The sequence below is a fragment of the Pieris napi genome, chromosome 11 (assembly GCF_905475465.1).
Source record: "Pieris napi chromosome 11, ilPieNapi1.2, whole genome shotgun sequence".
Lineage (NCBI taxonomy): Eukaryota > Metazoa > Arthropoda > Insecta > Lepidoptera > Pieridae > Pieris > Pieris napi.
In genome coordinates, this window is record NC_062244.1 from 4,937,463 (window position 1) to 4,954,581 (window position 17,119).

The 17,119-nt window shown below is 30.6% G+C and overlaps 2 protein-coding genes and 2 long non-coding RNA genes across 4 annotated transcripts; 2 read left to right on the forward strand and 2 right to left on the reverse strand.

The window, feature by feature from the left end:
• The first annotated feature begins 261 nt into the window (after nt 1–261).
• LOC125053967 (cysteine-rich hydrophobic domain-containing protein 2) lies at nt 262–2,820 on the forward strand. Its single transcript, XM_047655604.1, has 3 exons — nt 262–497; nt 1,406–1,616; nt 1,882–2,820. Exons 1-3 carry the CDS (start codon nt 379–381, stop codon nt 2,047–2,049), a joined length of 498 nt encoding a protein of 165 aa, XP_047511560.1. The 5' UTR covers nt 262–378; the 3' UTR covers nt 2,050–2,820.
• A 3,520-nt stretch (nt 2,821–6,340) lies between these two features.
• On the reverse strand, nt 6,341–14,320 carry LOC125054210. Its single transcript, XM_047655971.1, has 5 exons — nt 14,222–14,320; nt 14,049–14,118; nt 12,736–13,616; nt 11,345–11,554; nt 6,341–7,016 (listed from the first exon to the last, which is right to left on the reverse strand). Exons 2-5 carry the CDS (start codon nt 14,065–14,067, stop codon nt 6,714–6,716), a joined length of 1,413 nt encoding a protein of 470 aa, XP_047511927.1. The 5' UTR covers nt 14,068–14,118; nt 14,222–14,320; the 3' UTR covers nt 6,341–6,713.
• Nucleotides 14,321–14,621: 301 nt separating this feature from the next.
• On the forward strand, nt 14,622–15,162 carry LOC125054213. Its single transcript, XR_007117680.1, has 2 exons — nt 14,622–14,801; nt 14,962–15,162. It is a non-coding gene; the product is annotated as an uncharacterized LOC125054213 (long non-coding RNA).
• Nucleotides 15,163–15,701: 539 nt separating this feature from the next.
• LOC125054212 lies at nt 15,702–16,926 on the reverse strand. The gene is made up of 3 exons (XR_007117679.1): nt 16,868–16,926; nt 16,553–16,717; nt 15,702–16,251 (listed from the first exon to the last, which is right to left on the reverse strand). It is a non-coding gene; the product is annotated as an uncharacterized LOC125054212 (long non-coding RNA).
• Nucleotides 16,927–17,119: the final 193 nt, after the last annotated feature.

Here is a 17,119-nt window from a genome sequence, read left to right on the forward strand (position 1 = left end):
AATGGCCATTTTTTAGGACTTTTACTACAGTACAGACAAAGCTTACAGCGATAAGCCTATAGTAAATAAAATGTATGTGTTGTGTTTCCGTCGGTCGGGTAATCCTTTCGGGTTTGGCGATATTTAATCTTGTAAGTTGAACGCAGGATAATATTACCCCATTTATCTTCTATGATGAGTAAGTTTAATTAATAGATTATCTACGACATACAACTTTCACTGTCAATGTCACTTCACAAAGTCAATTATCACTTAAATGACAACACAAAACTTGTTACCTTTTCAATGTATTTTGTAAAAAATCCAACAAACAAAGTGCTTTGTTATGTGTTATATACAGAAATTATTTTATAAGCGTTAAATTAGTAACTAAGAAAAATGGCAGATTTTGATGCAATATATCAGGATGAAACAGATCCCGAAGAGAATATAGAGGAGACGCATGTGACATTAGTGCCTGACCCCATCGTTATTCGCGGAGCTGGGAACATGACAGTGTAAGGTTTCATTTTATCAGCTGTTTACCACTTATGCTTCTAAGAAGTGTAGGCATTTTAGGCTCTTTCTTACATTGTATTAAAAACATTGTAACTAAAATTAATTACCCATTAGGCAGACCTATTTAGACTATAATACCGTTTTACGGCATTGAGGTTCATGAACGAGGACATTGACCAACGCCAATTTATATTGATCAAATTTGTACAGGATAGTTTATTTTTAACTTGTTACAGTAAATGGACGTATACTCCATACACAAACTTGTATAGCTTGTTTTCGCAAAATACTTATCATACATTACTCTCTCTTTTGCCCAATTTTATGTTGAGTCTTTTTCAAAGACTTAATTTGGTAATTATCAGTAAAATACTTGCCTGTAATAGATTTTCGTTCTGCATTATTTGAGGACAAAGGTTGTACAGGACAATTGTAGTGTTACTACATTAAACATGATGAAAACAAGCTGTTTATTATCATCACTGTCCACTTTTACAAATAGTAAGAATGTTAAATATATATATAAGTATGGTCTTCCTTTTTAGATAAATGGTGAGATATTCCAAAAGTTAGTTGGTGTTTACTTTAGAAAAGAGTTGCAAGTTATATGCCTCCTGCATTGTCTATCCACATAAATAATGAAAACAGAATTTATTTTTCTACACACACATATGAATGCTATGTGCATATTTATGAAGGAGGGAAACCTATTGTCAGTTCATTGGAAAACATGCATAACCATTAATGCAATCCTACATTTCTATTGTTATATAAAAATTAGATATACTTTTTTGAAACATATTAACTTTCCTAGACTAACTTGAATAGTTAGACCATTTGTATTATTTGCCGTTTGTATTGACTCTAGTTGTTTCAATAAAATCTAATTCAATATGTAATTTTTCAGTTTTGGCTTAAGCAACCGATTTAATGGTGAATTTCCATCGGGGCTGCAGTCTCGTGTTGCTCCTGAAGAATACCAAGCAACAGTTGCTCGTATTAACAGTGTACTTAAAAAAACACTACCTGTTAATGTCAAGTGGTTATTCTGTGGTTGCATGTGCTGTTGTTGTACACTTGGATGCTCTCTATGGCCTGTGATTTGTCTTAGTAAAAGGGTTAGTACATACAGTTTACTGTAACTTTAAAGAAATATCCCAAAACTATGGGAAGAACATAACTTAACATAACTATAACATAAATCATACTTTTAATAGTCCATAAATAAAAAATCTATAAATTAGACTATACCTACAACCACACCACTACAGTTATGTTTACTAATTGTCTATTTATTTTTAATTACAGATTTATATTGATAACAAGGTATAATTTGAAAGGATTTTTTATTTGTTCTATACATTAAATTGGTTACCATTTCAGACACAACACTCATTGAACAAATTGTTGGAATGGGAAAATAGCCGACTTTATAATAAATTGGGTCTTCGCTGGCGACTTACTAAACAACACTGTGATTCCTCATCCATGATGGAGTATGTTTTACTTATAGAGTTTATACCTAAAATACCAATATACAGACCTGATTAAAGCGGCGGTGATCTTACTTGTAAATATAAATAACATAAAAATCCATAATTTTTGATGCAATTTCTTGTAAATATAATTGTTAATGGCATGTATGTTTTACCAATTTCCTAAAATGCCTTGTTATTAGAGAAAATGCATCTTAACAGAGATAGTAATAATCTCTGATGAGTGTGTTTGTGTACAGTTTACTACTGTTTAGGATTATTTTTCTAGACAGTAAATTATGAAATATGGTAATTCTTACTTATGAAGGAGAATAGCATAATTTTCACAATAGCTTAAAGCTCTGTTGGAACAGTGAAGCTAGAATGCCAGGAAATTGGTAGAACATAAGCTGATGTGCTTTAAATGTATAGAGGTCATTAAAGCTTTGATTATGTTAATGCAATGTTATCTTAATGTGTAATGTTAAAGTAAGTACCACGGATGAGGCTAGCTTTCTAATACATGGTAGATAATTGATGTCTTGAAACATTACTTCAGATATACCTATCTGATAGTTTATGTACAGCTATCAACACTGCTCCAAAATTACCAATATTGCAACTAGATAGTCATAACAACATAAGCTTATTAGTGTATTACATCTTGTGTGTACAGTGTTATTTTCATAAGTAATATTTTGCTATGCAAAAACATGTTCATGTTACTCAGGGATGTAGCATTCTAATGGTAAAACATTTTTTAATTAGTTGGTTTTTGAGTTTATTTACAAACATACAAAAATCTCTTTAAAACTAAGTTATTACAAATAATATTAGATTTTCGGTAACAATAATCTGATGGTAATCTGACAGTATAAAAAATAAAGTTTTATTGTAATATTTATTAAATATGACTTTTAAAGCTTTATGGCGCGTTTTAACTTAATAGTAAGTAATTTATATGAAATTCATAATTTAAAATATTTTTATACTTCGATCACGTGACACAAAGCCGTTATTAGTTCGTTGTGTAATTTAAGAATGATAATTAACATGTAAAAACTTTACGTTTGGTTGCCGGTTTTACAAGCACGTACGTGCACAGGTGCGACGCAATCTTGCCTAGAGAAGCGTTTTGGCGGCTTCTTGAGTTGTTTAATTTTTTAAAGCGAAGCTAGAGTTAAAATTTGTATTAATCTCATCAAAAATAGCCTATTTTAAGACTGCCTGAATATTAAAAAAACAATTTAATATATGTATCTAATATGATCTCAAGTTATGAAAACCATGCTTACACACAACAAAATTGCAAGCTTATCTAGTTGTCTTATTGATGAATAATTAAATTAATATACACTGCTTTACTTAACTTTGACTTTACGCCTCTAATAATCCGAATTTCACGAACAATCTCGAAAACGATTATTATTTATATGTACCTGAATGTCATCGAGCGACGGAGTAAACTTTGGTATTTCAAAATTGAAAATATATTTTTAGGAATGTTAACAGGACTGTGTTATTAGACGAGTAATTATTGTTTATAGGGATCGTTAAGCGGAAAAAGTATAAAAAATTGGGGGACCTTTATCATAGAACAAATCTTTTACCATTCATCAAAACTAACTTCTTGAAGGCAGGTGACCACCAAATAACCTTTTTAAGTTGCTTTCGCAAATAGTCTCATTTACATATATGGTTAAAAAGCAGAGGTAAGATGGTCCCGCTCTTTTGAATGCATAGATTTAGCCCTTCTCTTTTTAACGTGTTGTAAATCATAATATCCTCGTTTCAATAGAAAATGGCTTTAATAGAGGATTAGGGAGCGTTCAAGTATTACGTAACGTATTTTGGGGGGGGGGGGGGCCCTTTTGTAAAACGTTACGATGCGGGGCGGGGATTAAATTACGCGTTATTGTTAATATTTTTGTCAACTTACACTACATAATAGTAACTAAAGAGTCACTAGGTGGTCATGAAACGTTTTACTATACTTGTGTACTGAAAAACGTTACGACGAGTTACATGGGGGGGGGGGGGGCAATAATCTCCAAAAATTGCGTTACGTAATACTTGAACGCTCCCTTATTGGAAATAACGTCTTGCCACTTTTAATATTATAGGCATAGCAACACTTGAAAAGTTGACAGGGTGTGTTGATTTAAGAAGTAATTAAGAATGTAAATATTTTAAGTACCTACAGAATAATATAGATTATTTTTGTTCAAATAATAAAATATCACAATGTGACATATTCGTTTTATTAGTTTGCCTCTCCTATATAAAAAACTAGCGACCCGCCCCGGCTTCGCACGGATGCAATGCTGATACTAAATTCAAAGTGCTATAGAGTATAGGGAGAACCGCGGCCTCCGACGCGCTGCGTCCCGCAATTATTAAATTTGTAATATCATCGAAAATATTCATTTAAATCATATGCTGTAAAGGGCCATATAAATCTATATTAAATCAACAATTTATTTAAGGTATTGGATAAGGATTTATGCTGTATTGGTTAAAATCGCTTCAAAAATTAGCCATTATTTGTCGTAAAAAGTAAATGACAAAAAAAAGTTATTGTGGGTTATCCATAAGAGTAACATATACCATCACGGACTTTTCTGTAGACCTTTTCAATGTGTACAATACTTAGTACATTCTTTTGATAAAACTCGTAGGTTTCAGCCTGCGTTTGCAATGTAAGCGGAAAAAATGTAATTATTTACGACATCACATTAGAAACCTCAAAAATAACAGTACTTCTCCACTATTTAATGGATGTTATTATACATATAAACCTTCCTCTTGAATCATCCGTTGCGTAGTTTCAAAGATTTAAGCATACAAAGGGACATAGGGACAGAGAAAGCGACTTTGTTTTATACTATGTAGTGATAAATTATGCAAGTTATTCAGAGATTAATAACACTAATTAATAAAAAACAGTTTTGTATCTGGTATTATTTTAATTATAAATAATTATATTACAATATACACAATGAGAAAATACTAAGGCACTAATTTTATGGTCCCACCAAAATAAATGACAAATATTAGTAATTATGCGTTATATTGCAACTCGATTTACATAAGACACATTGTATAAGAAATTAAAAATAATTTAATTAAATGAATTAATAGAAGTTAATTAAATTAACCTAATAATTGATTATGACACAAAATATTTACATAAAAAGACTAGCTATAAAAATTTAAAAACATACATATATTGTTAACTGACTCTTACGACAAAATCGCCATGCGATTATTACCATTATGGTCTAAGATCCCGATATACAACGACCTTCACCGAGATGCTTATTTAATGAAACGTATTTTATATTTAATTTAATATGTCAATAAATATAATCCATATGGGTTGTCTAGCAAATTTCAGTCCAGAGTATGTTTAATTAATTAAAAAAAAAAAATTTTTTTAACATTTCACCGGTATGATTATTAGATAAATTCTATACCAATCGAAAGTATGAAGCCCATAGAATATGCAAACGTTCGGTTGTTTTTAATCAATTAATTATTTATGTGTATATTTTTTATGTGACACTTAAGTATATATACATCTTTAGTAAAAAAGAAAGTGATAGTGATACATATATAATACTACACTGATTTAAAATATTGATTGAAAAAAATTCAAAAAATTTACTACACGCAAATTATAAAAAAAAATTTTTTTTAAATATTAATTAAACATACTCTGGACTGAAATTTGCTAGGCAACCCAAATGGATTATATTTATTGACATATTAAATTAAATATAAAATACGTTTCTTTAAATAAGCATCTCGGTGAAGGTCGTTGTATATTGGGATCTTATACTATTAATAATTACATATTATAATTTCATCTTCTGACTATAACCCTATTTTTGATAAAAGTATATGGATACTGTGACATAATTTTAGATGTGTTATGCTTACATATTAGTTTCATACACAACCATTCCACTACATCGCGCAAGTTAAAAACATAAGACATATTAATAATAACTATAAATGGGATCTTACAAGTGTTGGTCTAATTCACACGTATTATTAGTGGCCATTTTAATATAAAAAAATCAACAAATAAAGTAAAATAATAACTAGATTTCGGTCGGAATTTAAATAATTTAACTTTTTCAATCGAACAAATTAAATTATTTATGTTCTCAACTTGCGATTCATTATTAATATTCACATTCAGTCATAAGAGTGCATTTTGTAGGTTAGTTCGTGCCAAGTAGGTCATTTGATAAAAAGTTCTTAAATTACTATGGCAACAAGTTTGATAACAATAGTTACTGCATTCCGATCAATATATTAACATTTACACTGAATAACTGGTTTAGAATTGCACTACTTCAATCCATAGATTCAAAATCCAAATCATTGTACAATTTATCGAGATATAGACATCAGTCTTCGTTTTAAAATCACATAAATCGAACACGGCACATCCAATACAATTCTACGTATAGTTGGTTCATCACGGTGCCATGAGGCTGACGGGTATTTCACGCTAAAAGAATTTTTCGTTCAAAATACCTATAGTCGGGAATATTACGACTTAAGTTTTCTATAATCAAAGCTTGATTACGCTATCAAAATTAAGAAACAGGTATTATTATGGTCGACGATTGTTATGCAATATCTTTCATAGATTGTGGCTGTGTTATAAATTAGATTATTTTCATAAGACTAAGGATGCAGCACCAATTTGAATATATCGACAGATCACTAACTAATTTGCACATAGTTGACTGGGAACTGGCCTTTAATCCCGTTGCACTCACCGAAATACCATTCATCACTAATTTTCGACAGAACTGTTATATTATCGCCTGTATTAAACTGCAAATCGCCATTTTGGACTGGCGCGAAATCGTATAACGCTACAGCGGTACCCATTATACTGCTATCGTTTAAAGGCACTTTGATTTCTACATAATTTGATGGGAAGAGACCGTCAGCTCCTGTTTCTAGTTTACCATGCAGCCATTCTTCATTCACGCGCCGGACTAGTATTATTTTCGTTCCAGCCTGAAACGAAACAATAATATTTAAGTGTTGAGATAAAACTTTAGTTTGATGCCAACTGCCAGGCAATTTTGATTATTATTTTCCTTATAAGCGTGTCTACAAAGAGGTAATAGAATAATTAATATTTAAACGTCTTTACGTTTACCTGGCTTAGCGGTTTACGTATTTTTGTTACTTTTTTTTTAATGGCTCTGGCACGGTTTGTGCATTAGCCAGCGTCAAGTGTAAGATTTTTATAATTCGTGCTTTTTTTGCCTTAGAAATTCGACTATGTAAGGACATGGTACATGGACATGTACGGTTTAGGCACTCGCCCGGTACCGAACAACCCTCCCTAAGGCCGAGAACAAATTTAAATTAAAACTTGCCCTCGAACCGGGAATCGAACCCGGTACCCCTCACCTAGCTGCCACATAAGACCGCTAGGCTATGAGGTCCCTTTGTTACGTTTTAGCGCGAACATGTCATTCTTATTTATCTATTCCTAGAGGAAGGCCAAGACCATACTTTATACTAAATTTCCATTAGCTACAGATTACAATATTTTTTTATACTGACTTCCAAAAAATACTTAAACATGAATTAAACATTTATTCATACGTTGAAAACCAACTTCTAATATTTCCTCATGTGTCTACATTTCCTATGTACGCGTCTGGTTTTTATTTTTTAATACATACTACGAGTATAGCGGAAAAATTATTCAATGAAATTAACACGTCGATAATTGTAAAGAGTCGCCTCTTATCGTAATAATCACATTTTGTTTATAGTACTTGGAAATTATGCAACGAATAGGTAATTCTGGACAAATTACTATTTGCCGAGTCATTAATTTATATGATTCAGAATTGTCAGCAGACCTAAATAATCATCTACAATATCGTGACGGAAATTAATGCAAACCAAGTATGAATATATATATAATAAGTAAGAATAATATGTCTGAATTATGATGAATTTAAAATACACGTTTATACTATTTTTTTAATTTAAATACACAACTCTTTGGAGCTATTCAAGTCATGAATAAAACAACTTTGTGGAAATATATTCCGTAAATTATTTCAACCTTGTCCTGAAATAAAATTCTTGGAACAATTACAGTTATTCATTGAGATAAAACACGTAAATAAAATACAAATATTTTAGAATAATTTGTTGTGAGAATGGTTCAACAATTATAATAGGAAAAATAAAATTTATTTCTCAAAAATAAACTGAATTGTGTGAAGATTTCCACACAGGGTGGACACATTGGGTCGGTTTCACTGGTTGATTTTGTAATAGGTAGGCCTTGCATTTCACATAGGAAAAATTATTAATTCTCGAGAAAAAACTTATACAATATGCCAAGGTAACAAAATCTCTTTTTGAAAAAAAATTACTTTACTGCGAAGTCTATTCGTAGTTAGCTTTGTTTAAGACAGTATTAAGTCGTGAATAAAGGATAACTTTATTTGTAAAAATTTTGAACAATATTTTTTTAATAATGAATTACGAATACTCATTATTTATCTTCCAAAACAAAACCCAGATATGATGCTTGGTTCCAAGCTTGTTTAGGAAAACAAGATTAATCTAGATAATTCTAAATAGTTTGAAAATATTGATTATTCATCAAATTAAAACTTGGGTTAATAATAAATCAATAAATATAAGGTGACAACAAAACCGCGAACGTCATCACCAGATGTGCTCTGACGTAAATGGTTAGATCAACAGCAGAAAAACATATTTTCAACAAGTTTTTCGATATAAATTCTGCAACGTTTCAAAATTGATAATTTACTTAAAATTTGCCGACGTTTGAGGCAATAAGGATAAAACGTCTGAACGAGCTTCAATATCTATCGCTGTCATAAGAGTAGGTTCATTCGTCTTTATGTTCCCTAATATCTGACGCCAAGACTGATTTAGATTCCCAGATGTTTCTTTGATCATTGGATAAGGGCGTATATTTTTGCGTTTATGATAAAAGTCCATATTTATCATGTTACGTTTTTATTATATACGTATTAAAAAATAAAATTAAAGTGCTATAACATATAAAAAACCATTAACTTAGCAATATTAGCAATTGCAACCTCCGCAGAAAAGGTAGGCTCTAGACAAAACAATTATTGTTTTAGAATTAAATAACAAAAGACAGATTAACTACACGCCTTAAAACAATGATGAGTAAAATACTAGATGACCTAGAAATGGTGCTCCGTGCTCCATTTGGGAGTTACAGAAGTTCAAACATAGGTACATTATCTATTATACAGTTACCTACAAATAAAATGTATTCCCTTCTTAAACCTCTAACAATAGCGGAGTCACAGTACATTACTAATAATAAATTCAATCAATATTGCCATGAACTTAGTGACCCTCTTGAGACGGCAAAATGACAACGACCCACGATTGACTACTATTCATAGCATTGGCTAAAAGCCACAAAAACTTGTAAACACGCATTTTTGAAATATATATTTCCAGATATAATATTGAAAAATCTAAATTATTGGTTCCTAATCCAAATCAAATTCAATTAAATTTGATCTAGGAGGAGCACGACAGCAATTTAGAAAGATACCTTTATGTGATATATTGCTGTTTGTTGATTGGTTGTTGTAAAGTTTACACGTATTTTATAATAGAAAAGAGATTTGACTTAAAAAAGGGTTCTCAAGACAGGACATAGGCCTTAGACCTATGACTTATAGTAAAAATAGTTATTAATCTTAAATATAAAAGCTTTTCTTCTCTACTCGTTTAATTACACACGTAATTAAACAATACTTTAATTGCGTATCAGCTTAGGGCGTATACTTGTATAAAATATCGACATATCAATTTCATAACACATTACAAAACATTGTTATTACTGCACAATATTACGCCTCCCGGTAGTGCAATGAATGCTAACTGCAGTCCAGACATTAAATTGTTCACATTACACAGGTCATCTTAGGTCAAATTTTCAACCTAAATATGATTAAGATAAAATTCCGGGAATTAACAATTGTTTTAAAACTGGAACGAACGAGTTTTAGAGAGCGTTCAAGTATTACGTACGTATTTTGGGAGCCTTTTGTAAAACGTTACGATGCGGGGCGGGGATTAAATTACGCGTTAATATTTTTTTCGACTTACACCACATAATAATAACTAAAGAGTCACGAAACGTTTACTTGGGTACTGAAAAACGTTACGGCGAGATACATGGGGGGGGGGTCAATAATCTCCAAAAATTGCGTTACGTAATACTTGAACGCTCACTTACACAATAATTATAGATATATAAACATATACATGATACTTGTATTAATTATTAAAGTTATTCAAGAGCCACAGGTTCGAAACGGTGAAATGTTTATGAAATTGATTGTTTCTAGTCGGAATGCAAAGGAGTCAAATTGCCAAGTTGCCTTTGAAGAAAAATTTTCCGTGATACAAAAATATAAACCCAGGGCACATTTTAAGATCAATATTAAATAAGTAAATTTAATTTTCCTAATCACTTACAGTTTATAGTAGTTATTCGATTGAGTTATTGTTTATATTAATCAAATACGCCGACATGATAGTGGCGTGGCATACATCGAAAATATAATTTCCATGTATTATATATTATGTATAATGGATTTACAGAAACTTTTGAACAAAACAAGAATATAGGCATACACTAGACGTATTGTGCATATCTGTGTTTTGATTTATAATATACTAGCAGACCGGCCAAGCGTTGCTGTGGCTAATGTTTTAGTTATATTACATAGTAGTAAACTATTCAAGGGTATAGGAGAACACCAGTCATGGGGACCACCATACTTTATTGGTGGTTATGCCATTAAATTGTAGCTTATGTGAAACGTTGGTACTTTAAACACAGCGCCATCTGTTAGAATTGTGACTATCAAATAATAAACAAATATTTTGCAATAAAATAATATTGCGGGTATAAATTGAGATGTAAGCTATCCTATCTTTTAAGTTAGATCAAACTGTACACGGTGTGCAAATTTGATTGATATCGGTTCGGAAGTTTAGGAGTCCATAGCGGATAAACAGCGTAACACGTAATTTATATATATTAAGATTTGATCTTCCAATTTAGTACTTCGTAAACAAAAAATTATTATCGTAAATCGTTACGTAAACAAGCTCCCTTATGGTATATTCACTCGATTTAGCAGTATTATCAAGAGGCACACAAGATAATTTCTGTTACTTCCAAGAAAAAATTAAACTGATACTGGACTATATCGCATAGGCGTAACTATAAATTAATGATTAAGTACATATAACAAATAAATATTAAATATTTAGTTAAAACATACCGAAAAATATAAGTCCTCCGAGTGGCCTGTGAAATAATCGAATAATGCTACTGCATACGGCTCGCTGTTCTGATCAGTGTCGGGCAGATCATCAGGCCAGACCACGGGCAGGTCATCGTCGATGACTGGAGGCGGTGGTGGCGGGATTGTCGGCATTGGAGGAGTTTTCTCTCGCTCTGGTGAATCGCGGTCCCAGAGCAATTTCTCGTCCTGGAATTAATAATGATTATAGTCTTGTCAACCTTGATTTTTGGACTTTGAACTCCTAATTGGTCGCCCATCATTGTCCTATCGTCTCAGCTGAGGTAAAGAGAGGCTGAGATGGTGAATACCGTAATAGATGGTCTTTGGTATTGTTATCTAAAGCGATTTATTTCAACATTAAAATAGATTACAAATTTTGAAGTAAAACTCAAAAAAGGACAGTTTTTGGAGCGATTCAATCACTCCAAAAACTGTCCTTTTTTTCTTTTAGAATTGAGAAAATACATATATGTATATCACATATATAATTATTAATTTAACAAACGCGACGAGATAACCACTATCCGGTCTTCCTGAGGAAGTCGATAAAAAATCACAATAACATTAGTCTGCATAATTGGGAAAACATACAAGCAATATCATCAATATTTTTCGTATATAGTCATCAATATTTATTGTTTTTATTATCCTAAAAATATCATTTTATTGAGATCTGTTTAAATAAGATTTTAAACAATAAATAATCTTACCTACAATATTTTACTTACAACCTACAAACACACCAAACTCTTTGACCCCAATAAAAATGGTAATTTATTAATGCTAATTTAGATATTTTAAATTTTGCTATATAGGTATAATTCGTGAATACTTTTTTTTGTTGGATAGTTTTTTACCATTACTGAGCAAGTAACGAGATAGCAGTTTTTCTTATACATATACTCTTAATATGGATGACCTGAGGTTAAGTGTAGTAATCCAACAAATATTTTATAACAAATGCTATGAGAGTTAAAACATCAAGGATCTTATAAAATGACTGCTAAAGAAACTTAAAAACATTTTACTAAAGTAATAAGATCACACAAAATATGGCAAAAACGCTATTAAATCTATGAATATCCTACTTATATTTCCCTTTAAACATTATTTATTAATGAGTTAATAAATTCTGCGTACAATGTGTACATGGCAGCAACATGTGAACCATTGTCGTTGACTGAGACACTCCATTGAGTACATATATTAAGTGAAATTTTTGAGATGCAGTCATCTATATATTAATTACAAAGCATAAAATAAATTTGTGTTGAGTGATAAGACATGAAAAGATTTCAGATAACATCCTTTCAATTAATTATTAGTTGTATATATTCTTATCTTCTATGAACAAAAACAAAACTTACATTATCTTCGAAGCCATTGGTGACCCTTTGTATTGGCGTTGTTGTATTAATATTCATAGTAGCCATTTGGAAACTATTACCAAAGGAGCTTTTTAATAATGCCGAGTTATCTGGTGGTTTTGGTCGAGCTGGTTTTGCTCGGATTATCGTTGGTCCTTTGGAAGGAGCAGTAATCTGATTGCATATTTCAAATAAATCTTTGTTTACAAGTGGTTTTTTCATAATTGGTGGTTTATTTACTGGTTGTGGTGAAAAAGGATCTATTGTTGAAAAATCATCCAGTGTGTCTTCTTTGCTTATTTGCTTTCTCGTTGTAAGGAAGAGATCAAAATCATCCTCAAAACCACTTTCTGCCTGAGAAGCATTACCACCACTTATTGCATTTCTGTTGCTTGTAGAGGTAGTTGCATCAGATCCAAAGCTATCAACACTGATTCCATCACTGCTAGATCTTGTTGTAAAAGTTGGAGAACTTGGAGGAGATGAGAAATCAATGAGTGTAGCTGTTTGAGTATTTGTACGCTCACATTTAGAAAACATTTTATTATTATCCACTTCACTGAAATCTGTAAAGTTTGTTGTTGAAATAGATGATGGATTTACATTTGATTGATTAACAATATTTTTGTTTTTGCGATTTAATAATGATGTAAGTACAGTAGGTCTACGCATAAAGTGTATTGGTTTGGCTGGTACTTCTGGTTGCTTATTAATTTTTGGTGGAGGTGGCCGAGGAGGTGGTTTCTTCTTCTGAGAGTACATTGGTGATGGTTCAAAAACTTCAGAGCCGAAGGGATCATCATTCAAATTTGTAACTGGGGAGTATCTATGGACAATAGCACCTGGAGGCACAGGCGCTGGCCTTGTTGGACCTTTCATTCCTGTTAATAATGTAATATATTATTAAAGACATTTACATATATTTTTCAAGACAAGGAAAAAATATTGTATACACATATATTATGTTAACACCATTTTACATATCTACCTTGGCTATTAAATATTGTATGATTGTATAACTTCACTATGCTCGGATCAAAACAAGCTTCTAATTCAAATAATAGTAAATAACTGAAATCAGAATATGCAATACACATAAGGGATATCATCAAACATGATAACACTGATATAATACAGATCCACCCATCAATGACTAAATAATTGGGCTTCACACAGTATCGCATAGGTGCCAGGTACAGCTGTGTACGGCCTTGGAAGAGTTCGTTAGATCAACGTTTTTTTCTTTAATAGAAATTTAGTATTGGATTTTTCTAAAATGTGCTTTTATATAATACCAGAAATAATTTGCGTACCTTTGTTGAATAAATCCATCAAAAAGATCAGACGTCAGCTCAATTTTGCAACGCAATACAAATAGATATACTGCAAAACAACAAACTTCCGCTTACAATAATTCTTAGTAACTTCACTGTTTACTCATTACAATCCTTTGACTTAATGTTTATAGAGCCATCTACAAACCTACCGATTTTTATAGTTTTAAAACATTGGATACCAAAAATGGATAATTTAAGATGTTGAGAAACTATTGTGAATTGAAATTGAAAATACCTAGTAAGTAGTAATTAGTATGTTAGGTACATACTATTTTCTTGAAGTTGATTAATCTCTTAAATTTTTTTCAACTTTTGAACGTTCTATACTTCTAATTTCAAACTTGACGATTGTTGTCAGCTGTCATTCATTGGTAATATTGTCAGTCTGTCGGCTCTGTCCAGGGGGTCTAGCCATATTGGTGTCGAAAAGTATTCTACATACACTACCGCTTTTGCGTAATTGTACTGTCGAAAACGCTTCGTTCGTAGCCAAGAGGCATGTCGATACATTACCGCAAAGTCGACAGCGTAGATGCGAGCTGCTGTTCGTAGCACCTTATTCCGTCATATTGTCTCTGGATTTAATGTATTCCTAATGTCACTTTTATAAACAAATAGAAGTTAAAACTTTACAATATTTTTGTAAATTTGCAATTGGAAGCTGCAAAAGGGACAATAGAATGTCAGCAAGGTTGGAACAATTTTCGATTTAAGTGGAATTTACGGAAGGTGCAAAGTGAATATATGAATTTTAATTGCATGTTTAAATTAATTGTTTTGCTTCATGTTTTCTCAGAAATTTAAGGCTACAAATAAATACAATATTTTGAAATTGCAAAATCGCGATATATAATAATAATTAGTAGTACTCATACTTTGATATTTTTAGGATTTGACCTCACAACTAATCTGCAAAATGAAGAAGCAACATATTTTGTTACCGCTTAAAAGAAACAATAGAAATAGTACTTTGGATTGATAAATAAAGAGTGAAAATAAGGTTGACTAGAAGTTGATTAAGTCCAAGGAATTAAAAAACAATAGAAAAAAACGTAGACTAGTGTGAACACTGAAATAAGAAATTAGAGTTTGATTTAAGCTTTAATTAGGTTTGGTGTTTGTGCTTGAACATTTTTAATGTCAATTTGAAAGCAGATTTTTATATAAGTGTAGATTTTATTAGTGATTTGCTACTAGTTGGAATTATCTTTCTTCTTCTAGATCTTAAATTATAACCCTTAATCAACCTTTGACTCCATATTGATGCTCCAACATCTTAGATATAAATTTAAGTTTGATGCTTATTTTAAGTTAATATTTATTATGTCAATTAACTTTTGGTTATATCAGTGATTTGCTACTAGTGTATATGTAAATGCAAAATCTGCTTAAGTAAGAAATGAATAAACATAGTATGTTATGTATTTGTCAGTTTTATTATTGGTAATTTACCTTTCTTTAGTAGGAAAAGCCAATAAAGTGGTTCACAATATTAGTTTATTTTACAAGAATATACAGATAATGCATATATGAATGACCCGTACCTACTAATAGTTAGGAATATTAAACAAACAGGTAGCAAAATAAAAATGTTTCAGTTATGGTTATTTTTTATTAAAATAAGGCACCAAATATCTTCCTTAACATAATGCAGTCTACATAGAAAAATAAGCATAAGTAACAACTTATTAAACAAAACAGAACACACAGAGGTGCATCAAATTAAATGCATTACTACCTAATGTAGATGTATTCATATTTATATATGTAGATAATTAACTAATAAATGTAAGTGTTAGTTTGCAGCAATGTCAATATCTTGTTTGTGTGCTGTTATATACAAAAAATTGTTCAATTCATAAAACCTAATGTTAGATGTTGTGATGCTTCATAAAATTACTATGATACCTATAGTTACTATGAATACATCCTGGGCGATTAAAAAAATAGTGATTGTTTCCTTAACACAACAATTGTAAATAATAATAGTTATTGTAAAGATATAATTCTTCCCAAAATCTACAAATGCAGTTTGTTTATAATAATGTCTCATTAACATTCAAACTGCTGAACTTATTAAGATTAAATGTAGAAGAACATAGTTTCAGTTACTGTTTCCTGTTCTTGAGGTAATGTTACTTAACCAACCATTATTTCATACTCCATAGCTTCTCTTTTTCTGAAAAGAAAATATTTTAGTTAGTAGTTTGATCAAATAGAAAACTGACAAACTAAACTGTAAGATCGGTCCAAGGTTTGTTCAATAGGTAACTTTAGTATTAAAACTCTTTACTTAATTCTAAACTTAAAAATATACTTAATTTGTCACTGCTGCTTATTGTCAATTAAAGTTCTTAATAACCAAACAATGTCAGTAACTCCCAAAGGACTTGAATTCAAACTTCTCATTCATTAACAATATTATAATAACTTCTCTAGTATATTAACTTAGTAAATAATTAAAGAAAATATCTACTTACCATTCCTTAGTAATGCTCACTAGATTTTATATTTCCAAAGTTGATGAAGTATAAATCCACTTTATTTGATTAATATAATCAATATTATATCATTAGCTTCTATTATAATTACAATAAAATATATTTAGAACTTCTAATTATGTTCATTAGTTACTGCTTTATCATCTGAAATATACAAATAAAATGTACAATAATTTTACTTTGTGATTACATAATATATGCAATATTAAATGGTATATGTATTTTTTAAATTAAACAACAACTTGCATGCAATATAAATATCAATAAGAGATATCCAATATAACTAGGATTTACCTCTACTAATTTGCTGATTTTCTTGATATTTTCATATTTATCTGTGTCTATTATGTTATCCTCGCATTGATTCATAGAAAAACTAAAACTCTTAACTTAAAAATATGAAGTCTAGTTTAAATTATTATAATTACACGAGAACGTTAAAAAAAGACAGATAAAAAATTAAAACCATTTCGTTAAAACGTCCAAAATATGAGATGTTTTTAAAACGGTAGTCATTAAAGATGGCAATAGTTGTACTGAATTATT